Here is a 26,714-nt window from a genome sequence, read left to right as displayed (position 1 = left end):
ATAGCTGCTCCACTCTGCCTTATCCAAGCAAAACAGAGGGTCAGGACAGAGCAACAGAGAGGAGAGGGAGAGGAGGAGCTGCAGGTTTGCACACCCATTAGCACTGTGCACACCTCCATCCCACCAGCACAGGCATTTCTCCCCCAGCAAGCAGCCCTGGGCACTCCAGGAGCCCTCCCAAGCCCCCAGGGTGGTCCCCCAGCTTCTCACCCCACCTGGAAACCAACTGCGGATGTAAAGGCTGCTGCAGAGCCCAGCCTACATCCTGGAGAGAAATTCCCTCAGGGATGCCCCCAGGTACCAACAAGCCAGGAAGGTGCTGAGGAACAGAGCCAGCACCTTCTTCCCCAGTGCCAGAGCCAGAGCGTGCACCAGCAGCCCTCCCTGCGTGACAGCCCAGTGCACTGCACTGGCAGGCGGGTTTACAGCCCAAACCCTCCTCTACTTGGTTTCATGCTATTCCTCCTCCTTCATCCCTGCCTGTTCTCCTGCGCCCTCTTCAGTATTTACACCCAGTACTTTAACCTCCCCCTGAGACTGAGCCAAAGCCCGGCCAAGTCAGGGAGAGCCACACCACTGACTTCAGGGAGTATCGGAGCTGGTTCTTGGCCCTTGTAGAAGCAAGTTGGGCTTACTGGATTGCTTTTAATATCCCATCTTAAATCACATCTTCCAGCACTTCATCCCTTTTGGCTCCTATTTATTGACTTCCCAGTAAATGCTTTAAATCTGTCTTTCTTTGCTGTCCAGCTGTGCTGCTCCGGCCCCAACATATCAGAGCCGTGCTGCCAGCCATGGCTGTGCTGTCCTGCTATCTCCCTGCATTTCAGGAGCCCCTCCACTCCGTGAGGGTCGCACCTCCCTTCCCTGCACAGACTAGCTCAGATGTAGCACAGGCCTGCCCTTATCATTCCTACCCCTGCCAAGTCCCTCCCTGGTGTTTTCCGTGTGCGCAGCCTTCCATGCCCCTCTGGGACCAGGCTTTGTACACTCACCCGTCCTTTTTCTGGGTCACTAATGATAGGGCGAGCGATGCAGCCCCATTTCTGGTGGCGCAGGCAACCTCAGCCTTCTGTTAAGAAACACCCCTAGGTGACAATACTAATTCTCCTGCAGCTCAGGGATACCTGGGCTGGCACCTGTCACCCAGACTGCCCTCAAAACAGGTTGACCACCAGTACATTGTGGCAGCTGGTGGGATCCCTGCCCTGTGCCCAGTGAGAAGCTGCAAGGCTCAGCTCCCTGTTGAGCTCTGCTGGCTCCCAGGAAGGCTGGGGGCCAGCAAGGGTAATTGCCCAGGACAAGTTCACAGGACTTGGGATATTTCCAAGCAAAGCTGTGCCCACTTTGCTTGCTATTTTCCTCCGTACCCTGGAGACCATGTCTGTAATCACCAGAGCCCTCCAACTTTTTTATCCCACTAGCAAGTCTGAGCTGAAAAAAAAAAATTTGACATCCCTGAGGGGAAGGATGTTTTCCAAGCCTCAAGTGAATGAGCATTTTCAGCTCACATAGGCCTCCCAAAAATAAATACAAAAATGCACCAAGGATTAGAGGCCAGAGCTGCCTTCTCTGCTCGAGCAAAGTGCCACTCTGCTGTGTCAGTGCCCTGGTCCCCACACCGACACAGCCGCGCAGGGACAACCCCTCAGCACGCACACAGATAACCCCCATGTGTGATCCCAAAGCCCCGCTACATCCTTCAGTTTCCTCATCTTAACACCCACCCTGCGGGTACCTGCTGTACCTGGGGGCCACCTTCTGCCACGAGGGGTGCCCAGCCCCCCTCACCACATCAGGGTGGGAGGAAAGTGAAGAGACATCGCCCACCTGGAGCCTGAGCAGCCGGGTTGTCCGCCTAGGCTTCCCGGCACCCCCTTGCGCAAGCAGAGCTGAATTTTTTCTATTTTTAATTTTAATGCATTCCCCTAGTAAAACTCTCATGGGGAAGAGAGAATGTCAGCAAAAAAAGAAAGGAGGAGGAAAAAAAAAAGCCAGCCCCAAACCAAAATAAAATCCTGTATTTGATGGCTGTCACCTAGGAGCAGGCAGCAGCCAGGATGGTCCACCTGCCCTGCCCCATATCGCTTCACACCCAGAACTAACCCAGGTACCAGCCCTCAGGGTATCCCCTCCCATCCCTGCCACCCCAAACTGCCTTTCTCCCTGTCTCAAGACCACTGACTTACCTAGTCCTAGCAGCCCTGCATCAGCTCCTTCCCATCCCACCCTGGCCACGCTCTCAGGGTGAGGCCCGAGGCGTGCCTGGCTCCCCCCTGCAGCGAGCATCCTGCCCAGAGGTGCCGGGGAGGGAGCCTGCTGCTTGGCCCCCATTGAGGGGCCAGGGCCAGCGCCCACGGCGAGGATGCTGTCAGGGCTGCCAGGCCGGGCTGGGTGCATGGCATGAGGTCAGGTGGGTGCTGCGGGGGGTGAACCCCCGACTGAGCTGCAGGCAGGGCAGTGGGGAAGAAAATCAGCCTGAGCAGTCCCTCAGGGAAACTCCCTGCTGCAGGAGATTGCTACGGGCTAGCAAAAAAGCTGGTATATTAAGCTTGTTAATTAATGATGGTAAATAATGATTGCAAAGAGAGCTGGATTCATGCCAAGGGCTTTGCTGGCAGCTGTGCCAGGTCCTAGACAGGCAATGGGGACATTCCACCCCAGCACCACTGCTGCTGCATGGGGCAAACTTATTAAAGTTTGGCTGCGAGGGCCCAGCTCTCTGCTGTGGGTCAGGGAAGGAGCTGGCGGAGCAACACCATGCTGATTTACACAGCAGCCTTGACCCCTAAAGCATCAGAGGGGTCACATCTCCATAGAAACCTCACCAAAACATGGACACACACAGCCCATTCCCTGGCCTGGTAACCACGCTGACAAGCCCTCCACGCCTGGGAAAAGGCTGCGTGCCACTGGGATTGCCACCAGCAGAGGGGAAACCAGCAGCTCCCGTGCCCACTGCTCTGCCAGCTGCCTGAGCCCAGGGGATGCCACTGTGGCCAAATGCTCCCCACACGCACAACGCACGGACAGAGCCAGCATTCCTGTTCTGCAGTGCCCATTGCATTTCCTAGCCATGCCTGGGCAAGGAGCAAGGCTGGGGGCTGCAGCTGGTGCCCACCCACCCCACTCCTGCACGGTGATGGAGCAGCTCCAGGGCTGAGGCTACTACAAGGATGCAAGACCTTGCAGGGGCACCAGGTCCCTGTTTTCCCCAGCAAACAGGGCCAGCAGGATGCCTGTGTCCCCCAGGGGCACACAGCCAGCTGAACAGGGCTCTTGCAAGAACCTGCTGGAAGGGACAAGCCAGACCCGTGGTTCCCAGAGCCAGTGTTTGCCTTGGCAGCCCCAGCCTCCGTGCCTTGCTTTCCAGACACCGACCTCCTAGGGGGAATAGCTGGATGTCTAAAACCAGGTCTGGCAGCAGGGCTGGTATCTGGCTGGGGACATGGCAGCTCCCAGGAGGTAGGAGGGGTGGCCCATACCCCCCACACTGCATTCCAGCCCTGCTGCTGCCGGCCCGGCCTTTCCCACTGGCAGCCCCGCTCAGGCGCTGCGCCTGCTCAGCAACCCCATCCTGAGGGAAGCAGTGTCACCATGCTATGTAACATCCCTCCATTAGTTTTCCACCCTGCAAAGCCAGGGAGGATCCCATCCCATGCCATGCCCTCTGCAGGGCCAGCACAGCCTCCTACAAGCCCGTCCTGCTCACAGCCCAGAAGAGGCCATGGCTTGTGCTGCACCAAGAGCAGCTCTGGCCTGGGCAGCTCGGGCTTGGCTGGGGCTAAGGCTACTCTGTCTTGCCCCAGGAGGAGCCAACTGAGGCAGGACCGTAGCAGCAGGGTCCGCACACTGTCCCGGGACGAGAGAGATGCTGCACAGGGCACACAGCTTTCCCCCTGCTCTGCCCAGAGCCAAGCCACACAACACATCTCTCAAAACCTTTATTGTCAGCGAATAACAAAAGTCAGCCCTGCAGTGGTGCAGGGAGCCAGGAGAGAGGAGGGTGCTGGCACCCCAGGGCTCACTGCCCTGGCAGGTCCCCTGCACTGGCTCCCTCCCGAGCCTCCTGGGCAGCAGTGGGGCTGGGTGTACACAGGGGGGACGGGTGAGACTGGTGGGCGTGTGTCAGTCTCCAAAGCAAGGGGCACATTTACAACTGCTTATAAATAAACAACCACAACAAGAAACCTCCGGCTCTGGGAAGGGGGCAGGTGTCCCACCACAGAGCAGCCAGCCCAATGCGCTCTGCCCTCCGAAGGCAGGAAGCAGCCCGCTGCCCAGGGGCTGCGGCTACCAGCTGCCCCCCCAGCTCTGCAACCCTGCAACCCCAGTGGTGGCTGGGGTTGGCTGCAAGCCCCGGGGAGAGTGAAAGCCAGGGCGTGGAACCTGGGAAGGGCCAGGAGAAGGGCAGTGCTGCCAGGTGGGCCAGAGCCCTCAGGGGACCCACACATCCCCAGTGGCTGGTGAGGAACAGCACTGGGCACCCTGACCACCGGCCCAAGTGCCACAGGATGCCTGCCCAGCTCCATCGTCCTCCATGCGGGGGGCAGTGGGGAGCACCTTCCCATGGTGGGACTCCTGCCACCACCTCCCCCCCACTTTCAGCTCCTCGGGTGCCACCCACTGTCCCCTGTGCAAGGTGACATCCCCACACCCACTCTGCTGCCTCCCGCACTTAGGGGGCTGGTGGGAGGGCTGGTGAGGGCAGAGCGCATTGGGAACCACCAGAGACACCTTCTACTTTTGCTTTTAAACACTGAAGCTTATATTAAAGCTTATATTAAAGACTATAATATATAAACCGCTGGGCAGGGCCGTCCTGCCCAGAGTAGAGACAGCAGAGAGAGCACAGCTCCGTGGCCAGCCTGGCGAGGGTCTGCTCCAGCTGCGAGCAGGAGGCTAGTACAGGGGCACAGAGCAGGCGGGCAGGGGGATGCCATCTAGGGCTGGTTCTTCGCCTCAGGGTCTTTGTCATAGATGTAGCTTCCCACAGCTCCGGTGTTGACACCTGCACAGCGGGAGATACAGGAGGGTGAGGACCTGGGCAGGAAGGTGGCACGCTCCAGGGAGATGTCCCCTCTGGGTGGTGGCATGAGCATCAAGAGCAGCAGCCCAGGCAGGGCACGTGCCCCCAGACCAGCTCCTGATCCCATGCGCCCCCAGGCACTCACCCTTTGGCCCAAAGAGGATCCCGTAGCAGGGCTTATGGCAGTACGGCTGTCCATCATGCTGCGTGGGGCAGAGAGAAAAGCACGTCACCTGCGGCAGGGGGCTGGGGAAAGGCTCTGGACATGGCAGCTCCGAGGGGTTGGGGTGGGGAGGGTGGCCTATGCCCCCGCACTGCATTCCAGCTCCACTGCTGCTGGCCTGCAGGCCTGGGCTTTTCCACTGGCAGCTCCGCTCAGGTGCTGCGCCTGCTCAGCAACCCCATGCTGGGGGGAACAGTGTCACCATGCTACGTAACATCCCTCTGTTTGTTTTCCACTGGGAAAGCCAGGGAGGCTTTGATAGGAAAATAATTTTATATTTTTATATAAATAAATATAAAATATATTTATAAATCTAATACGAAATTTATAGTTTAATATTTATTTTATAGGAAAATAACCAATGTTATTTGCTATTAGATCTGTTTCAAAGCAGCTAGACAGTATCCGCACTAATGCTGTTTAAGAATTAAACATTTTACTTTCATTTAAGAATAACGTAAAGATTTTTAATTTCGGGAGACAATCAGCTTGCTACAGCAATGATGGTGTCTTCATTTATATTACAGAGGACATAAACATATGATCATCCCAGGATGTGTACCCCTGGCTGGGCACCTCTCCCACTCTGCACATCCCCTGCGGACACCCACACCCCAGCCCCCCAAGTTCTCCCCCAGACTGCAGGAGCTGCCCCTGCCAGCCCTGTCCTGTCCTCTTGCACAGGCAGGGGCTGCCCAGCCAGCATGGCACAGCTCAGCCATGCCCCCCTGGCATCCCCCATGTGCGCTGCCCAGGCCTCTGGGGGCCGGGACATCCTTACCTCGGCGTGGCCCCCTGGGGTCAGCGTCTTGCTGCAGCGCTCGCAGCGTAGGCAGGGCCGGTGCCAGTCCTTCCCCAGTGAAGTCACCTTCTCGGCTAGAGTGGGGACAAAGAAGGAGGGTCATGCCAGCCCCCCTGCACACGTGCCGAGAGGGAGCACACCCCATGGGGACATCACCTCTGCACAAAAAATCCTGAGACAACCCTGTGCACCCCAGCCTCCTGCGTCTCTCCCACCCCTCTGCTGCCTCACAGGTGACAGAGGTTGTCCGAGGACAGCTATTAAGCCCATGCCACCCACCTGGGAAGCGACAGCAGGGGACACGACACATTAATCCCTGCACTCAGGAGCTCCTCCAAGACAACCCATCCCTGCAGGCTCCTTGAGCACATCCCTCTGTGCCTGCAACTCCATCTCTGAGCCAAAACCCCCTCCCAGCCCCTCTGCATGCCCCGGGGTCCTGCACGGAGCCCCAGCACCGTGGTGCCGTGCCACACTGGGGCATGCACCTACTGCCCACTCACCACCTTACCAAAGTAGACTCTCTTGCCACAGCGTGGGCACATGTTGGGCTCCCCAGTGAAGGTGGTGACGCTGGAGGCTGGAAGAAGAGATGACATGGGCATGGGCATGGGAAGTGGAGGGACTTCTCAGCCGGGACGCACGAGTGCGGAGGACCCCCCACACACACCCTGCACCCCACTCCATCACCAAACACAGTGGCTCTGGACTTGCTGAATGCCGTGGCAGAGGGCCAGGCTGCCCATCCTGCCCTCACCTTTGCTGGGTCCCTTGGGAGGCGCGGTGTTCACCTTTCTCTCCTCCACCTTCGCTGGGTGTTCAATGGGCCCCGGAGCGGCCTGCCCTTCGATCTGCGGCTTCTCATAGATGTAGGACCCGGCACCACCAATGTTCACCCCTGCATTGAGGCAGAGAGAGGCTGCAGTGGCATGGGAGCACTTGGGGTCTCTATCCTCCCCCCAGCCCCCTGTCCCACCTCCCCCAGCCCCACTGAGCCACAGGGCCACTGCGGACACTGCTGCACCTCAGCCCTGGCTTGCTTTCTCCTGACCCAGGCTTTCTCCAACCATGTCTGGGATAGGAGAGTGACTCCACCTTCTGTTTGAATGGGAATTTGTCTTCCAAATTAAAAAAAAAAAAAAAAAAAAAAAAGGCAACAGCTGGCAGGACAGATCCCTCCCTCCCTCCAGCAGCTCTTGTCTCCCTCTGCAAAAGGGGAGCCCATGCTCAGCCCATGCTAGCCTGGCACCTGGGGTGCTTTCAGGGCCACAGCTCCCTTCCAGTGAGGACAGGGGGACCTGGCCCCTTCTGCAGCCCCAGGCATGGCTGCACAGGCACGGGGGGGAGCACAGACATACCTTTGGGGCCAAACAGCGTGGCGTAGCAAGGCTTGTGGCAGAAGGGCTTCCCATCGTGCTGGGGAGAGAGAGGAGTGTTAGGATGCCAGGTGGTGACCACAGTTCCCTCGGGACTGCTTCCATCCCCACTGGTGTTCAGAGACCACCTTGGCCATGCCTACACCCCAAAATACACCCAGCCTGCGGGTCTGCCAGCAACAGCCTCACCCGACCTGAGCACTCAAGGATTTCACCTGCTTCAAACACACTGGCTGTTCTGCACATGACGTACCGTGGGGCTGGAGCATCAACGCTCTGTGGCTGTTCAGCTGAGAGCATCTCCAAGCTCCAACCCAGTGGCGTGCCATTGGCACCCAGTAAGGCGCCACTTTGCCGTTAAGCCTCTGGTCAGGATGTTATCAGGCACACAGAGCACAGTGGCTTCCACCGAGCTTCGCCTCCCCCCTCACCTTGGCCTGAGATCAGAGGCCCTGCGTGGACGCTGGTCCCAGCCCAGCCACTATCGGCCCCACTATCGCCTGGGGGTGATTATCACAGGAAGACATGAAGTGGGTGATAAGCCCCGGAGCTCCCCACAGCTGTTTCTCATGGGCCACCAGGAACCGAGTCCAACAGAAAAGAAAGAGTGTTTGTGCCTGGGGCAGGGGGCTAGCGGTGCTGCCAGACACACGCCCTGTGTGGAAAACCCACTGGGACCCTATTCTCAGGCACGAACCCACCCCATCACCTGTTCAGCTCCATTCAGCATCTCAGCCCTGCTTCGCGCCCTATGCTCCTGCCCTCCATACCCTCTGCTGCAAGGCAAGGATGCCTTGTCCAAAATGGGCAGGACAGTAGTGGAGCAGAAGTGATGTCCCTTCCCTCACCTCCTCAAGCAATGCCATGCTGAATGTGAGGGCTGGGTGCAGCTGGGGGAGCGGGCAGGCAGCTGCAAAATATCGCAAGGCACAAAGATCAGTGTGCTCGCAGCATTACCATGCTGGATGGGAGGGTAAACATTTAGCTGGTCTCCCAGCGACACCTTTCCCACCCAGCTGGACATGCTGGCTTGGAAGGAGGGAGAAAAAGCAGGGAAGGGCCAAATCCTGCTGTCGGCACAGTCAGTGGGGGCTTGGCTGCCATCCCCACGGGAGCAGAATCTGGCCTTATATGGATAAGCAGCAAATCCCCTGGGCTTAACCCAGCCTGAAGCACAGATCCACCCACGCAGCCCCATCCTCCCCAGGCAGGACCGGCCTCACTCCCTCCATGGGCTGATAGCAACCAGCACACTGCCCCTGCCACTGCCGCCTGCTCCCCAGCTGTGCCACGTGCTAAAGCTGCGCTAAAGAGCTGGTGACACTTTGGCATGACTGGCGCTGTGCAAAACCCAGGGCACTGGGTGTCACGCTGGGGCACTGCACAAGAAAAACACAGTTGCTCCCAGGCCTGAAGCACCTGCCATCGCCGGCACGGCACCCTTGCGCTCCCAAGCGCTGGGCATCACACTCCAGTGCAAGCCCCAGGGTGCCAAAAGCACCAGTGCTGAGCTACCAATGCCATGGCAACCCACGCATCCCCCATTTTTGGTGTTTTTAACTATGCTCAGGTGCAGGCTCTCGGCACCCACATGGCTTCATAGCCAGCGTGATGCTCAAACAAGCGTGCTCAGTGCACAGAGCTGCTTCAAGTGCTTGCCAGGGCACACCAGGCCCTGCCACAGGCTGCCTGGGAGCCCACACCGAAGTGGCACAGCTGAGGCACCACACGTGGTGCCAGCACCACTCTGTGGCTTGCCCAGGACCATGCACGAGAGCTCTCGAGCACCACAGGTCACAGCAGCAGCAGCATTTGAAGCCACAGCGTGCGCTCTTGGGCTTGCCTGCTGCAGGGACAGCCCACCTGCATGGCATCAGGTACCTGCCCCAGCCCAATTCCTAGGACTCCCCATCCCTGGGGTGCTGGAGAGCCCTGGGGAGACCACCAGGCCACCCCTGCATGGCAACACGGCTTCCCCACCCCATCTGCCCCAGCGGCTCTTACCTCAGCGTGCCCACCTGGGGTCAGGGTCTTGTTACAGCGCTCACACTTCAGGCAGAACTTGTGCCAGTCCTTGCCCAGGGAGGACACCTTCTCAGCTGCAGGGAACATGAGGGAGGGGTGAGCGACTGCCCAGCACCTGCTAAAGCCCCAGGGGAAGCCAGACTCCAGGCACCACGGGGGGGCTGCGCTCAAGTGGGGCTGCTCATCGGCGCGCTGTGCAAATCAGCCACACTGCAGAGACCGCTTTGCTGCAGCCCGCAAGTCCCCTGGACCCATTCAGACCATGGCCACAGGCCCTCCAGCCTCTGATCCCCACAGCACCACCTCTGCCATCGCACAGACACCCTTTCCCACGCACCAGTCCAGCAATGGTAGCGTTTGCCTTCCAACTCCCTGCGTCTATTTTTACCCACCACATTTCCCAGGATGACCCTGTTCCCCTTCAAATATCTGGTGTTACCATGCCTACCCCACCCCACCTGTTTCGTCATGCCTCCCCCACATGCACCCAGCCTCTTGGTATCCCCAGTGCTCCCCGGGGAGCCTTGGCCAAGGTTCCAGCCCTCAGCCAGAGCTGCCCCCAGCACTGCTCCCAGGATACCCACATGCTGGGAGGACGGGACGGCAGACAGCCTCCAGTGTCACCAAGGATGGATGTTTGGCCCTGGAAAACACCCGTCTCTTAGGTGTGTGAGAGCTCCCCCCCTTGCCCCCAGCCCAGAAGCAGGTGTGACATGCAGAGGGGTAGGCGGGCATGGTCCCTGCATTGCCCCAGAGCGCCAGAAACCTGCAGAGCAACTTGCTGCCCACACCAAAAACAGTTTCAAAGCATCATTTCAAATGGGCATATTCAGGGAAGAAAAATGCTTTGGGGCTGGTTACACAAATGCACCTCCTCTGGCTGGCCCCGAACTGTACGTCTCCAGGATCACCCTGGAGGTAGCATGGGCTGCCAGTCCTCATCCTGCATCCCCAGCCTCACACTGTCCCTGCTCCTGGGGTGCTGGGCATTGCCCTGTGCCCCCCACTGATTCCCGTTCATCCTCCCTCTCCCCCACACATGCGCGAAGACAGCTGGAAAACAACGTGATCCCGTTAAAGCCACTGTAAAACTAAATCACAAGAGCCAAATAAAATATTTAACAAGCAAATAAAAGCACAACCAGGGCCCAGCCTTGCTCTACAACACGTCCTCTGTAACAGCAGGTTTCCCAACCCTTTTTCCCCCCGCCCCGAGGACCTCAGCAAACGTCACCTGTTTGCATCAGGTCAAGATAGGGGTCAAGAGCTCCCCAAGGGCAGGTCCTGGCTTCCAGAGCCACCCTCCTCCCAAGGCAAACAGCTGTGTCCAGGGCATGTTGCAGGGCCAAGATAAGCGGAAACAACTGCCACCACCACCCAGAAAATCAGCCCTGGGGCAAAGCAGGGTGGCCGGTGGGAGAGGAGGGCAGTGTGAGGGGGCAGAGATGGAGCCATTGCACTGGGGTGCAGGGGAGAGCTCTGAGAGCATCCCCAAGCAAGCACATAGAGGACAGGCTTGGGGGACCAGCATCAGCTGGAAGCAGCTCTGAAATGACCTCGCCGTGATGCCACCCACAAGTCCAGGCTGTTGGACCAAACCCCAGGCAGGAGCAGATGCAGGATGAAGGTGTGCCCCGCTGCAGCTAGGGATCTATGCCTGCCTGCTCAAAGGTGCCAGGGCAAATCCCTGCTGGCCCCTAAGCCCAAGGGCTCAGGAGAGCTCGTGCTTCCCCAGCCTCTCACAGCAGGCAGCACATGGGGAAGGGGCCAGGGCTGGACCCTGCGTTCCCCTTCCTCTGCAGCCCTCAGCCTCCCCCAAGGGCAGAGGACCAGCCCCAGGACACACAGTCCTCAACCCTGCAAGCGGTCCCCAAAAGTGAGGGGGACACAGATCCCAGCACCCCACTGTCTTGGGGATGTTATAGGAGCCTTGCATCCCCCCCCAAGCCCTCCCCAGCAGGAATGGGTGCCTCCCCAGGGTGACCAGGTTGGGAAACAGAGCGTGATGGGCTGAAAGCTGAGCCAGGGGCTCGGGGCCAAAGAGCTGCTTGGCTTTGTCACAGCAGATGCACAGTTAGGCCAGGCTGCACTTTGGCTGCGTCATCCCTGGCTACCCCCGCCATCCCAGCCCAGTGTTGTTGCAACCCTGGGTACAAAGCAAGGAGGAAACTCCTGGCGGATGTTTTCCAGAGGCCATTGCAATTACAGCTGGCCACAGCCCACATCAGCTCCTTCCTGCCCCTGCAAGACGAGATGCCCCTCCCAATGTCTCCCCCCTCTGTAATATTTCAGGCAGCTGTAAATCTCTGCTGCTTCCTGTTGATTGCACCCCCCCACCAAGGCATCCCTGGGCCACACAGAGCAAGGGGGACCTCACCAGCACCCACAGCCCCTGGCAGGGGATGGAGCAGGAAGAAGGAGGTGGCCCCCTGCACAGTCCTGCTCCCAGGGCACAGGGGCAGCCTGGGAACCACGGGGGCTGCCCCTTGCCTCCGGGTGGAAATGCCATGCAGAGGTTGGTCAGGCATCCTCTGGCTGCAAACAAGGGCCCCCAGGGGCTGTGGAGGGGGCCGGCATAGCTGGGACAGCTTTCCAGGCGGCATTGTTCGCGCCGAGCAGAGGAAGCAGCTTGGAGCCACCCCAGCCCATTTCCAGGGCAGTGGCGTCCTGCCCATGGCTGAACTGCCCCATAAATCACTGAGGAGGGAAAGCACCAGAGCCCAGATTTCCTGTCACCTGGCCACATTTGCTCCACCGCTGCATCAGCTCCAGAGGAGAAGTCCCTGGCCACATCCTCCCACCGTGACAGAGACCCCGGGGAGCTCCTGGGGGGAGCCCCACTCCACTTCCCCCAACTCCAGGGGGCACCCCACCATCAGCACTGCCAGAGCAGCGAAATTTAAACCACCCATGCAGCACCCACAGGAAGGGCAGAGGTAAGGGTAGTCGGCTGCAGGAATTTGGCCTCTGCCAAACGTCCGCAGCTCTGGGTTTGCCTGCCCTGGGTTACCCACCTCTCTGTGGGTGGGCACCAGGTGCCCATCGATCATAAAGCTCTCCCCTAGCAGAAATGCCCCCATGGAAGAGATGTGGAGGCACAGCTGGGTATATGGCCAGCTGCAGAATGTAGCCGTGGGGTGGATTTGCACCATACAGGAGGTGCAGCCCGTGCCGATGAGGGACACCACCAGACACAGGGAAAATAAGGGGGAAGGAGCAGAAAAGCGCCTGAGGGGGCTGCCGAGGCAGTCTGCTCCCCGAGCTCTGTGGCAGCCCCACCCAGGAGCCAACGTGGCTCATCCCTTAATTACCTGCCATGCCCAGGCAAGGCAGCTGGCACAGGCTAGAGGTGAGTGCATCTTTTCGGGGTGGGAAGGGAGTATCCCTCCTCCCAGCCTCAGAGCTGGGGCCATGTCAAGCCAGCTCCAGGCCCTTGCACAGGTATTTCCACAGCCTAACGTCAGCACTGCTTCCAGCAGAGGTTTATTCGGCAAATGCAAGCGTAGCTGCAACCGCATCTCTGCAAAGGGCTGGGCTGTGCCCCATCCATCCCACCACAGCCCGGGGAGGACGCAGAGAAGGGCTGACAAAGCCCAGTCTGGCGATAAAGATGCCAAATCCCCTCAGGAACCCAGCGACAGTCATCCCTGGAGGAGAGGGGTGCAGTCAGATCAACTGCAGATGCGCTTCAAGGCAGTCGCAGGCACAAAGGAGTGAATAAGAGAGATGAGCACAGGGAAAGGAGCCTGGTGAATGGCTGGAAACAAAGCCTAGAGCACAGGCAGCCAGAAGCTTCATCCCCTCCCCAGCCCTTCAAAGCATGGCTAGGAGATGGAAAAGGTGGAGGAACTTTCCTGCCACGCCATGCCACCAGCACGGTGCCCTGCTGGTCCCCTGGGAATGGTCTGTGCTGCCTTCCCATGCCCCCCACCCCATCCCCTCCTGCCCTTCTCAGGCATAGCCAGGCAGCTCCTCTCCCCTGTCACACAGCTGGTGCAGACGGTTATGCTGCACTGTGATTTTGTGGCCAAGACGTACATATATATTTAGCTCCCCCCCAAAGCAAGGCAAAGCAAGCCCTCCAGCCCCAAGCTGCTCACTTGCTGGGCTCCCTCCAAGTGTGCAACAAAGCCAGCTCAGTACAGCCTCACCAGGGAGTGCAGCCAGGGAGGGGGAATGAGGAATACCCCAGGCAGGGGGTCCCACTTCCCAGGGCCTTGCTTCTAGACAAGGAGAGAGACAAGGTCTTCCCCAGTGTAGCCCAACAGTGTAGCCCCAGTGTAGCCCAGCCACTCGGGTATTAGCAAGGATTGTTTGATTTCCAGACGCAGCCCTAATGCATGGCGTGGCTCCCATCCACCCCCGCTCCCTGCCTCTCTGCTGACAAAACCTCACCTACTGCAGGCACTTTCCTGGCTGTGAGTCTTCAACCTCCTGCTCTGGTTCACAGGGCCAGGGCTGCATCCAGTAAGTCCCTCTCCATTTTCCACAGGCCTGCTGTACTTCATCAAGCAGCGTCCACACAGGATGCATCCCTCTGGCTCTGAGGCCAGGCAGCTCGACCATGGCTGTGCTGGGAGAGGATCAGCAGTGCCTCTTGCCAGGCATTGGTTCAGCCAGGGCTGAGCTCAAGAAATCATCTGCTTTCTTGCCACGGCACAGACCTACATGCAAGGCGTTGCAGGCAGGACCCCCAGCCAGAAACAGGAATCCAGGCAGCCTGCAGCCATCCTCTCACCCCACCACATGGCGAGGGCAGAGTGGCCAGCAGAGCGACAGGGCATGGGCAGGCACACAAGCAAAACCCCTCCCTGGGGTCCAGAGCATGGTGTTCCACCTGTGTGCTAAGACACCATCTCTGGCCGGCAGCGCCAGGAGGGTGAGACAGTTCCCTGGCCCCTGTCAGCAAGAGCAGGACTCGGAGACATGCTGGAGCAGCCAAGCCTGTCTAAGCGCCCCTCCAGCCCCACAGCTGCTCACCTCCACACCCTGCTGGCTTCCCACAGCTGTGCGGCACAACCAGCTCCAAGCAGGGTTTGGCCCAGGGCTGTGTGAACGGAGATGGTAGTGGGAGAGGATGCTCAGGACCTCTCTGGGGGCTGCAGCACCGGCACTCCCCACCAGCAGGTGCACAGCAGGCTGGTGGGAGAGCTCTCCCCACCTGCATGCCAGGACCTGTCCCCCACCATCACGTCCCTAGTTGCTTCAGGGCTTCCCAGCCCCTTGGCAGGAGTGATGGGCACCACCACCCCACCACAGCCAAAAATGGCACCACAGCGCAGGCTCCGAGCTCCGTATTTGATTGCAACATTGCAGTGACAGATTTTCCATTACTTCTCACTTGGGTGTTTCTGTTCTGCCTTTCTTTGCATTTCCTTTCCAGTCCCAACACCTCACATCTCCCCATCCCTGTGCTCCTGCCAGGGACAGGGAGGGAGGACAGGAACACAAGGAGCTCTGTCCAAGGCCTGCCTGGGACCTGAGACAAGGGTGCAGAGCTCCATAAACCACACACCAAACAGAGTCGCTCAGGACCAGCCAGGCTTGCAGAGAGCTGCCTGCCAGCCCCAAGCCTCTGTCACCCATGGCTGCAGGAGGAGCACTGTTCCCCACAGGCTGGCAGCACAGGGAGAGCAAGGCAACTGGGACGGTCAGCACAAACCCCTGGCACAACTCCTGTGGGCACATCCCTGCAGATCCCTGTGTCCCACAGCAGCTGAGCCCCAGCTCCCCACAAGGCTGGCAACTGCCCATAAACGTGCACACAAGATGCCGGTACCACACAGTGCAAGAGCTCCAGCAGCTACAGCAGAGCGCGCGCTTCACAGTGTGCGAAACCTCACACCATCCCATCCTGCCCTCCCACAGATAATTTTCTATAGCTCACACTATTTTCCTGAGGGAAAAGCTAATGCTAATCAGTCCGTTCTTCAGTTTCCCACAGAGGCATCCCCCCACCCCCAGCAGGGCCCTGCATGGGGAGCAGGGAACTGGTGCATCCTTAGTTACCATTCTGCAAGGTATGTGCACGCTCTGAGAGCAGCCGCCCAGAGACATCGGAGCCGGCAGTTACCCAAGGAGCCCAGCCAGCCCTCATGCTAGCAAGCCAGGGGTCGTGCCGACGCTGACGTGCCGACTGCTGTGCTGGCTGTGCTTGAAGAGCTGCTTCCTTTATCAGGGATGACTGTCATGGAAATAAAGCCCTCCTGCCTGTCCTGCCGGGCCGCTGGCAGGCCACCATCCCTCAACAGCCAGTGCCCGAAGCCAAGGACAGCGGTTACTTATTAATTGTGGAGCAGCTTCTGCTGCTTGAATTTCTGCAGGGCTGACCCACTGGCACAGTGCTCTGCAGGGAGAGCACCCCACACCTCACTGCACTCGTGTCTTGCTGCACTCCTCTTCTCTGGCACACTCTAGACGTCAGCATGGCAGCAGGGTCAGGCATCTGCTGCAGGCCCCTCGGAGCACACTAGGCTTGGAACCTCCTTGCTTCCCAGCTGGATGTGTCCATGTCCTTAGTCCTCCTCTGGCATCCCGCTGGCAAACTGTCCCCAGAGAGCAGCTTTGCTGTTCTGCCTGCAGACAGAGCTGGGACAAGCCCTGGGGCTACTGGGTGACTCCCACATGCTTTTAGGATGCCCCTTCCCAAACAAAGAGAAAAACAGCCTCCCACCAGCCCTCAGACACCCCAGCACGTGCAGAAAGCTCCCTGAAAGCTGCCCGCTGGCAGACCACGCTGCACATGTGCTTGCTGCATCCCTGGGGCTTTCACCTGCCTCATGTTTGGGATGGGAAAACAGGAAACCCCCTGCCACCACGATCTCCTGCAGTTCCCTGGGAAGAGAGGGTGGGAGGCAGAAAGGCTTGGCCAGGGCTCCCGGCAACCCTGCAAAACTCATTTAAGGCTAGCGATGCAAAAGGGAGCTGGGGAAATGTGTGGCTGTTTGGCTTCAGGCGACTCTGGTCCCTCCAGGTCTTCCTGCCAGAAGAGATAACCCAACTTCAAACCCAGCCTGCCGCCACCTGCCAGCGCGGGATGGGAACCAGCCCCGGCAGCCGCCGGCAGCGCTGCTCCTCCAGTTAAACATTCACCTCATCCCTCCAACCTCCCCAAAACAGGAAAGTTAGCCTCAGCCACTCCTGGAAACAATGTCACAGACCTCAGTCTGCTTTTAAAAAAAGAAAAATAGAAAAGAAGCCAGAAAACTATTTTTATATTTCCCTGTGCTTTTTAAAGGAAAAAAGCTCATTCTGTAGCTCAGGAAACGCCCACATCCTCCTGACTGCACAGGGAGGAGCCCACTGGATTTTTCCAGGGAGCATGAAGCAACAGGCAGGCTGGAAATGATTTTTCCATCGGTACCCACGATTGTTGGCATTGGTCAGCCGCTCAGGCACTGCGCGGGGCCGGGAACGGGACGCAGTGGCATTTCTCACACATGACCCACGGCTGCAATCCCAGGCATTCGAGAAGTTATAGTTGCCAGCGTTCATTCAGCACAGGCGAGGAGCGCTCCCGAACAAGCGGGGCTTTATGAATCACCTCCCCGTTAAGCTTCAGGCCAGCCGAGGAATTCACAAGCGTTACCAAACGCTGGGCGCAGTGTTCCCGTCGCCTTCCCATCGAACCACGTGGTCCATTGGGAGGAAGCCCCGGAGCTGCGTCCCAGAAAGGCGGCTCAGAGGTTATGTCCAGTTTCTACGCATTAAGTAAATGGACCTAGGTTTATTCTACCGGAGCCTGGGCAGTTCCTCAAGGCAAAGCTCAAGACATCAAGCAAGGACATGCTCCAGCCTATCTCAATCCAAGCACAGAGAAGCTTTTGGTTCACTCCCGTTTCAATTCACCCCCTGGTCTCTCTTAGGGACATCAGGGGCTGCATGATCCCCGTGGGGAGGTGTGTCATGGGGACTGCTGTTCCCCCACTGCTGGGCACCTGCCTCCTCCCTGCCCGCAGAGCAAGGTGTCCCCCAGGGGGACAAGGACCAGGAAGCCAAGGAGCATCAGAGACCTCGACACAGACAACGACAACTACAACTACAGAGACCCACCAGGGGAGAGAGCCAGCACGCAGCTGGGGGCATGGGGTACAGAACCACTCCCCGCAGACCACATCCCAGAGAGACCCACAAGTCCCCCAGCACACAGGGAGAGAGAAAGAGCACAGGCACTGTTGGGGGCTGGCACTTCACCTCCTGGCCTCCTCCAGCAGCGAGGCAGGGGTCCCTGAGCCTGGCCCCAGCCCCCCCCATGCAGGGCAGGCTCATCCCCAGAGCAAGAGGAGTGACTCTGACCCCGGGCCAGTGCCCAGCTGGCTGGACGGACATGCTATTTTCTGCTTAAAAAGGAAAAGATTCACACAAGGAAAGACATCCAAAGGGCCGAGCCCTCCCCACCCCCACACAAATAGGTTTATTTAAAGGAGGAAGACAGCAAATTCCTATTTCTCTGTGTTTACTTGGAGATGGCCAGAAAGGAATGAAAGCACCAATGCCTCACTCAGGCACCATCAGGACCCTTTGGTATTTCTCCACCAAACAAACATGCTGAGGCAGCAGGGGCCGGACCCTGGAGCACCGGAGGGAGACGGGCAGGGAGGCGTGCAGGCAGCACCGGGCCAGACCAGCTGGACCCTGTGGCCAGCAGGGCCCAGGAAACAGCTCAGGCTGGAGTGCTGAATCTGTCCCCAGAGCCGCCCTGAGTCTGCAGCGCAGCCCCAGAGATGCCCACCCCGGGAGGCTCCTGGCTGGGCACCACTGCACAGGGGGAAGGGGGCGGAGGCAGGCTCCTTGGGGAGCAGCAGCGAGGCACCAAGGCAGGGGATCAGCCCTCACTCCCACCTCCGCCCCCGGCGTTTTTCTGCAACCTGGGCGGCGGCGCTCACCCAGGGATGCCCGATGGGAGACACCCCAGCCCTGGTTCCCAGAGATCCTGACCAGCCACAACCCCAAACAGGGCCCTCGGAGACCTGCAGAGACTTGCTGCTGCCCAACCCCGGCCCGGGCATGCCGAGATGGACCTCTGAGCCCAGACGCTGCCTTTCAAAAAGTCCCGTAGAAATCCCACACCATTCGTGAGCTCACGCGCCCAGAAGCACCCTGCAGAGGGCTGGGTGAGAGGTGAGATGGGGAGGGCTGAACAGCACACCTGGAGCGAGGTTTGCAGGGAATGGGAACAAATTGGCTGGGAGAAGGTTTTGTTTGCACCTGCCACTGCCTGCTCCTCCGCACCAAGGGACCCCCCCGGATCATGGGAGCCCCCTGCCCAGCACCACGTCCATGTCAGATGGGCTGGGTTCCCCTATGAACCAAGCCAGAGGGTACACGGGGACGTGAGGTCCCCTCCCCCCCAGCCCCAAAACAGGCTGCGGGCACACACCCCAACCAGGGCTCCTCGCCCCCTGCTTCACCTCCCCAGCCCACGGAGCAGGGGAGGGGGCCCGGGACCCCTCTAAAAGCCCCCCCCATGTCCCCCACCCCAGGGCCAGCAGGCAGCATCCCCCAGCACAGCCTGGGAATGGGGTTCGGGGGGGAACGAGCAGAGCAGAGGGGCCGCGGCCGCTGCGAGGGGGTCCCGGGTGAACAGCAGCCGCTGCCGGGCCGGTCTCCGGGCGCGGGGGGGCCGCGGCCGAGCGGGGACCCAGGGGATGCGCCGGGCTTGGGGACGGCGGACCCGGGGGTCACACCCCGGCGCCGGGAGGGAGAAGAGGGCCCAGGGATGTACCGGGGCTTGGGGAAGGGTGAGGCAGGGATGAGCGCCGGCTCCGGGATGGGGCACCGGGAGCCGAGCGGGGGTCCCGGGGATGCGCCCCGGCTCGGGGAGGGGGATGCGGGGCCGGGCCCCGGGGATGTGCTCACCGAAGTACACGGTCTTGTCGCACTTGGGGCACTTGGATGCCATGGCGGGAGAGCGGAGCCGAGCGGAGCTGAGCCGAGCCGAGCTGAGCCGAGCCGTGAGCCCCGCTCCGCCCGGCCCCCGCCCACTGGCCCCGCCGCCGCCCGGGGGGGGCCGGGGCGGGGCTGCCGGCGGAGCGTCTGCCCGGTACGGCTCGGAACGGCTCGGCACGGCCCGGTCCGAGCGCGGCAGGTGCACGGTCCCGCCCGGCGGAGCCCCAGCCTGGGGCATCGCACCCCCGCCCTGTTCTCCATCTCCGAAAGCCCAAATGATGCAATTGCTCACGATACCCCTTTCCTGGGGGAGGAAAAAGAAAAGTTAAAAATGTTGCAATTAGACAATGCGACTTGTGGGGTTTTACCAGCTGTGTGCCCAGGCCCCTCCAGCGCACGCCCGAGCAGCAGTGCCACCTTGCCTGTCCCTGGGCTAGTCCTGCATCCCTGCGGGCTGGTACCTACCCGCGGGACCAGCAGGTCCCACTGCCACGACCCCCAGCCCCAGCCCCAGCCCCCATGCGAGAAATGGGGCAAGGACAGGAGCCATCTTGCTGCCTCTTTTAGGGACACGGGAGCACCCTGGGGGTGCTTTCAAAATCTGAGCATGTACACACACAACCCTGCAAGGTTAGGCTGGTGGAAGAGACGGACTGGGTGGCTGCAGAGGGGTGTACAGCCAGTTGTTGTGGTCCTTCGGGGTGGCAGATTGGTGTCTGAGGAAGCCCAGCACCAAATGCAGTGGCCGAGACCACCAGCTGCATCCTGACAGCGGCTGCCCTCAGTGAGCACGGCCCCAGCATCGCAGCATGTGCAGCCAGGGCTGTGCAGGAGCTGCTTTGGTGGGACAGTGCCCAGGTGGAGCGGAGGGCGCAGGGGCTGGTGGTGCGCACAGAGCTGGGGGGGCAGCAGCCCCCTGCCCCAGGAAGTGCTGTGAATGCGCTGGGTATTCTTAGACACATTTTTTCCTGATGGGGTAACCGAGAAACCCAGATTAAGTAGTCAGGACAACAGGCCTGATATGGGAGACCTCGGCAAGGGGACGTGGGCGAGAGGCCCTGGGAGAGCAGAGATAGTGGTGAGGGCAGGCGGGCGAGGGGAGGGAGGAAGGCACATCTCCTGGCAGCCTTGCTAGCATGGCATGGCATGCATGGCACGGCACAGCATGGCATCACAGGGCAGCGCCATGGCCCTGGGGTGCACGATGAGGGTGCTGGCCCTGGGGCCAGCCCCAGCAGAGGGGCTTGGGCATCTCCTGGCCCATCTGCAGGGTGAGCAATGCACTCACTGCTCCGGCACCCTCAGCCCTTCCCCATAACACTGCTCCAGCAGCGCAGGCCGCCTTGCCACAGTGCCAAGCAATCCCCTGGTTCCCGGCGCCATTTTGCTTCATTGCCATGGAAACGCCTGTGTCAAAAATCCCTCCAGCTGCCGCCAGGACAAAGGGATGCTCAAGGACCCATGAAGTGATGCTGACACGGCAGTGCCGGCTTCACCCACTATAAAACATGCCCCACGGTGGGGTTCAGACCACCTGCCCCAGGCGGAGCCTCTCTGTGCCCAGATCCTGCACCATGGGGCTGCTGCAGGCAGCGGGTGCACAGGAGGGGGGTATTCAGGGCAGGCGAGTGGGGCAGCAGGGCCCTTGGCTGGGGTGCTCTGGGGGTTGCACCCCTGCACTGCCATCCCACAGGCTCAGGCGGGTGTTGGTAAACAGGAAATCGGCTGCTCCTGAAAGCGAAGCCGTTGCATTATTCATCAGCCGGCAGCCTGGCTCTCCTCCGCCGCCATTGTCATCTAATTCCTCCTTTCTCTGTCGGCAGCTGGTGCGGCTGCCAAGCGGCCGCCCGGCCAGAGGCATAGAGAGAGCCCTGAGGAGAGAACCCAGAGCTCCGGGACGGACAGAACGGGGTGACCCTGGCCCGCAAGTCCACAGGGCCAGGCAGGACAGGGGTGCTTGACAGTGGGTTTCTCCATCAGCCGTGCACCCCGCTGGGTCAGAAAGACCCAGGCGTCCCTGTCACTCCGCGCCCAGCTGCTGTCACAACAATGTGGGGCTTTGTGGCCTGCGGGGTCCCCGCGCGGGGGCAGGTGGCGGTGGTGCCCCTGGGACGCCCTGGCCCCGCACGGCCCCGGGGAGGGACGGCTGAGCCCTGCGTGCCCCAGGATGGAGCCGGCGCCCCCAGGCCCCGGCCAGCAGCCACCCCTGGCGCCAGCAGCCACCGGGACATGGCAGAAGCTGGAGATTTGTGGAGATATTGATTTCTGGGAGGCCAGCTGCCTCCGCCAGCGCAGCCCCACAGGCACTTGTGTGGATCCCTCTGCAGCACCCGGTGTGTCTGCTGCCCTAAAGCAGCCCATGGCAACAGGCAGGTGCCAGCACAGCACAAACAGCATCGTCCCCGTGCCCACAGCAGCTCCTCTCCCACACTGCAAGGGACATCCCAAAAAGGGTCTGCTGTCTAAATCCTCCAGATCCATAGGAAATCTCAGTTGGTGTCCCAGCCCTGGGGGCTGGGGAGACAGCAGGAGGAGGAGGAGGAGGGAGGCTGCACGCACCTGACAGCATATGTGTGGCAGCCACGAGTGAAACCCTGGGCTCAGTCACACTGCAGAACCAGCACCCAGCCAGGTTCTCACCCACCAAGGGCTTTTCCCACGTAGAGGCTGTGGGGAATTAAGACAAATCACCTAAAGGTGTGAATCCCTGCCTGCAAATGCGCTAAATCCCAAGCGGATATGCTCCTTCAGAAGCAAAGTGGCTTTAGCTGGTCGTGTCTTAATCTGCCTTGGCTTAGGCTTGGCATGCTTCTGCACCAAGGGCAGTGCTGTCCCGGGGCCACAAGGACAGCAGGACGGGTGACTCAAGTGGCAATGGCTGAACAAGCAGGTCTGGCACAGCTTCTCTGGGGCCAGCATGCCCCGTGCCAGGCATGGAAGAACATGTGTGGGACAGCCTGCCACCGGTGGGGACACGAGATGCGTGCAGTGGCATGGCAGCACACGGGACATCACTGACATTGCCTGGTCAGTCCCCAGACAGCTACATTAATGCCGAGGCTGGGGGTACATCTGCCATCATACCAAGACCAGGAGGAGCAGGCTGAGCACGAGCCTGGGGTGCTGTTACCCTGGAGTCACCTTCAGCAAACGATACATTTCACATCAGAAATCTGGGGGCTCCATCTCTGCCTGAACCCTGAGGGTTTCCTGAGCTGCTGCAGCCAGCTGGCTCACGCAGACCAGAACACACCACATTGTGAGGCACTGATGTTTGATCTCTGCTGATCTGGACGTGCCTGTAATTACCCACTTAGCGGGTGTGGGGGCACAGGGTGGGGGTTTTCCTCCACAGAATACTTGGCAGACCAGCATCCCCCTCTCTGATAAACTGGGGGCCATGTGGTCAGGGCTTTGTAACTTAGCTGCTTCCTGCAGGGATGCTGCATGGAGCAGAGCAGGAGCCACAGCCCTCCAGCATCCTCCTTCCTGGGTGGGACTGAGAACAAAGCAAGCCCAGATCCTAAAGCTGGTGCCAGCACATGTGGCCATCCCCTGGGCAGCAGCAACTGTCCCCAGGCCCAAAGGGGGCTGCATGACATGGGGTGGGGGTGTTCTGCTGACTGGGGAAGGCCAGCCCTGGCTGTAAAGCAGGGATTGCCTCCACTGGGAGCTTCAAAAGGTGTGAAGCTGTTTTGGACCTCATCCTGGGGCAGGTCAACCAGAGAGCTTTGCAGGGAGATTAAGGGAAAGTATGGAATAAATAAGGAATAACTACCCCCAGGCTGCCTCTCCTTTGGCTCACCTCTCCCCCTCCCCATGCCGTCTCCCCTCAGCTCTTTAGTCTTCCTTTAGATGCAAATACCACAAAAACTCACACATTGAAACAGAGCCACCCGTATGGGGAGCTGGGGCTGGAAAGCCTTCTTCTGCTCGCCTCTGCTTGTGTGTCTTGCATTTTCTGGCACCTAGGGTCAGTTGGATTTGTTACAAGGCAAGAAGAGCCTGGGGGAAAAATATCCGATATAAAAAAAGTTAAAGAAAAAACCGGCTGCTGTCTGGGTTCACAGACCATCAGCCGGTGCATTGTGTGCATCCATGCGCCTGGCTCCCTCCATCCCCCGTGTCAGGGTCCCCCCAGGGTGACACACTGGGTCTTCCTGTCACCCCTAAAGCTCCCATATCCCCACATGCAGCTTGTGGCCAGGTGCTCATGGTGACAAATGGCAGAGCAGCCAGCTGCTGCTGCAGGCTGTGGCAATCGATGGCCGCTGACTGCCGGCTACCCCAGCTCTGCCTGCATTTTGGCTCGGTCCTCACCTTTTGCAAGGAGGTTCAAGGCAAAACTGGTCGGGCTCCCATCTGTGGCCTGGGAGTGGTTCCTGGTGGGTGCTCAGGGATGTGACAGAGAAGCCTTTCACAAAACCAGGCAAAACATTTATTTTTTTATTTCATTTTTTTCTGCATGGCCCTCGTGGCTGTGCAGTGCCTGCCAGCCCAAATCCGGCCACCCCTTGGCTCTGTGGCTGCCCAAGGTTGGGCTGTGCGGGAGGGTGAGCAGGGCAGCACCCTGTCTGCAGCGAGAGAAACCTGCTCCCCAACACAAGGAGCCCGGGGCTGGCTGGGACAGGGAGGCAACCGCACGCAGCGGGGACACAGCCTGCCCACGCCAGGTACCCAGCCTCGCTGCCAAACGGTGGCCGTGGTATAAAGAGACGGCTCAGAAAAGGTTGCCCAGAGGCTTAGGAAGGATTAGCAAGAGACGGGAAGATGGAGAATTGGAGGAAGAGCATGCCGAGGGGCTGGCAGGAGCTGGGTCTCGTCAGGCAGCACATGCCACTGGGCAGTGCTCAGCACGTCACCGGCTGGCCCTGGCGCCTGCTATCTGGAGCTCCAGCTATCCACTTGTTGCTTCTCTCCTTTAAAAGGCATCTGAGCCTCCACTGTTATCGGGCAGGGCAGATAGCGCTGTCATGCCTGTGATAAACAGGTTTATGGACATCCTACTTGCCCTTGCGAGCAGGAACGGATGTCCCTGATGTCCCTGCGGCCCCCTCACAAGGGGCTGTAGCTGCCAGCCCGCCCAGGGCCCATGAGCACGCCAGCAGGCTGCACAGATGCCAAGGTGGCAGATACTTGGTGTGGAGCATGTGAATCTCCACCAAGCAGGCATGATGCCCCCGCAAGGCAGGATGCACGTGCTTGAAAAGCACCACTCTAACCTAAAAAAGGGAGCAAACCAGCTGGAGACACATGAGCATGGCTCTCAAACCTGCCGTGGAGCCAGGTGCCATGGTTGGGAACAGGCCTGCAGCAGGGAAGCCGTGCGGAGGGCAGCCAGGTGTCAGGGCAGCTGGCAGCAGTGGCTCTCCCCTGGCTTCTCCAGTGGAAGGAAAGGGTGTGCTGGGGGACGGGCTGTGCTCAGAGCTGGGCTTCGGTGGCAAAGTTCAGCTCCTGGCAGTTTGTCATTAAGCTCTCCCCATCCCACAGTCCCTCAGACACACCCTGTGGCTAGAGGTCGGGCCAGCGTGGTGCAAAGCGGGGTTGGGGGCCGGTGTGAGGGCAGGACAAGCATGCACAGCGGCTGCCCGGTTTTCGTTGTGTGCCCCATGTGCACGCCCCCTCCACGACACAGCTGTTGGTGAGCTCCCGGGGCAGGGACAGGTCTGGGCACACATAACCCAGTGCCACACAGGTGCTGCGATGTCCCCACGTTCCCGTACAGCACCATCGCCTCCTTGGGCAGGAGGAGGGGGAAGACCCAGCCATTAGGATGCATTTGCCCCCAGTCCCCATTACACATTACAAACATCTTCCCAGGATGCAGAGAAATGAGCGTACAAACCCACCTGGCCTGGCCCCATATCTGCATGCTCCCGTCTCGCATGTCCCGCATGGGAGCAGCCAAGATATAGGCAGTGGAGAACAAACCCACTTGTGCTGGAAATGCTCAGATGGAAAGTCTCCAAACAAGCACAACCTGGCTGAAACCCTCTGGACAGGACCTGTAAATCTACTGGCTGTGATGGCGCCAGCATCCTGCAGAGTACTGGATCTAGGTGGAGAGTCCCCTTGCAGGCGGGAGGAGAGGAAGCTGTCTGCAGAAAGATGCTGAATTTATGTTACTCGCACTTGCTCCAAGAATGTGGTGAATGAACTTGCAAAGCCCAGGGCAGGAATCAAGTGTGCTTCATCCCTAACCTTGCCTGACTTTCTTCCAGGCTGAAGAGGAGACGCAGACAAGCTCTCAGCCCCCACAGCCCATCTGTATTTACCACGTGCCTTTTCTTGCAACGGTTTCCCTGTCCCAAGAGCCTGCACAGATGAAACATGACCATCAGAGGCAGAGTCCTTTGCCAGGTTTCAAAGCTGGCCACGCAGGGCAAAACCCTTCTGTTCAGACCCCAGGAAGGAAGCAGAGGGCAGCGGGAACGTGCCTGCATCCTCCCTCATGGAGGGCTGTAAAGACCACACATGCTCAAGTCATGTTTGTATCCTGAAGATGGGGATCGTAACAGATCCCATCACTGTTGGCTCTTACAGGCTCTTCTAGAAAAGTATTGACTAAAAAGCACATTCACAGGAAAAAGCCCAAGCAAACAGATGCTTGCCAGCTAGAGAGGGCTGCCCTGCCGGGGCTTGCCTTTCTGCAGCAATCTCTTCTTCTCCCTCTAACACTGTTGCCGATGTTTAACATGTTTTTAAGCCTGTGACCTCTTGATGGATCAAGAAAAACAGAAGAGATGCCTGGTCCAGTTTCTATAACTGTATCAGACCCTTCTTCCTCCTCCTCCTAGTCAAAACCTGCTACACTTTATTCTTGGTCTTCCCAGAAATCCCCCAGGCGTGCACACCTCCCATACCACTACTCTGCCCAGCAGTGCTCATACCATCATTCCAGCAGGTCAACTGCCTCCTCCACAGCCCTACCTCAGCAGTCAAAAGCAGCTCCATCATGATGCAAACTGACCATCCGAAAGAGACTCACAGAATTCCCAAGGTCTGGCTTGTGTAAAGCTCACACTGAGAGCCAGAGCCTGTAGCAGAGCTGGCACGGGCTCCAAATTTCCATTTCAAAGGAAATTTCAGCATGTATTTTGCTTTACAACTCTCCAGTAGTGTCCCGGTTACAGCCCACCTCCCACAGCAGGAATGCCAGTTTCAGAATTGTTAGTTTTGGTCATGTTTTGCTTATTTTTCCACGCTATTTCAACAGTGCTGTTACAGACAGTGCGCTGCCTTCGTGTACAGCATCAAAATCAGAGATCACAGGGGGCTGCTACTGACAAGCTGGTAAAACGCAAAATGTAAAGTAAAAAAACCCAAAATTCCTAATTTAACTAAAAAAAGTAAAATCTCTAAAACATTTTG

General features: G+C 59.3%; 1 protein-coding gene across 2 annotated transcripts; it reads right to left on the bottom strand.

The window, feature by feature from the left end:
- Positions 1–3,931: 3,931 nt before the first annotated feature.
- Positions 3,932–19,456, bottom strand: CRIP2 (cysteine rich protein 2). 2 transcript variants are annotated; one of them, XM_075097151.1, is made up of 8 exons: positions 19,314–19,456; positions 9,435–9,529; positions 7,413–7,470; positions 6,812–6,952; positions 6,566–6,634; positions 6,034–6,128; positions 5,175–5,232; positions 3,932–5,011 (listed from the first exon to the last, which is right to left on the bottom strand). In XM_075097151.1, the coding sequence occupies exons 1-8, from the start codon at positions 19,354–19,356 to the stop codon at positions 4,944–4,946; spliced, it is 627 nt and encodes a 208-aa protein (XP_074953252.1). In that variant the 5' UTR covers positions 19,357–19,456; the 3' UTR covers positions 3,932–4,943. The 2 variants fall into 2 exon arrangements, with proteins under 2 accessions (XP_074953252.1, XP_074953253.1); XM_075097152.1 differs by lacking the exon at positions 19,314–19,456 and adding an exon at positions 15,465–15,634.
- Positions 19,457–26,714: the final 7,258 nt, after the last annotated feature.

This window comes from Phalacrocorax aristotelis, chromosome 6 (assembly GCF_949628215.1).
Source record: "Phalacrocorax aristotelis chromosome 6, bGulAri2.1, whole genome shotgun sequence".
In the NCBI taxonomy this organism is placed as follows: Eukaryota; Metazoa; Chordata; class Aves; order Suliformes; family Phalacrocoracidae; genus Phalacrocorax; species Phalacrocorax aristotelis.
This window is presented reverse-complemented; position numbering and strand designations above follow the sequence as displayed.

Excerpts from the sequence above, each read along its gene's own strand:
- CRIP2 (XM_075097152.1), bottom strand. The coding sequence starts at position 15,552 with ATGAGGGCTGGCTGGGCTCCTTGGGTAACTGCCGGCTCCGATGTCTCT. Across the intron at positions 6,953-7,412 it reads CACGCTGTTTGGCCCCAAAG|GGGTGAACATTGGTGGTGCC; the intron begins GTATGTCTGTGC and ends GCCTCAATGCAG. Across the intron at positions 5,233-6,033 it reads CCCCAGGGGGCCACGCCGAG|CATGATGGACAGCCGTACTG; the intron begins GTAAGGATGTCC and ends TGCCCCACGCAG.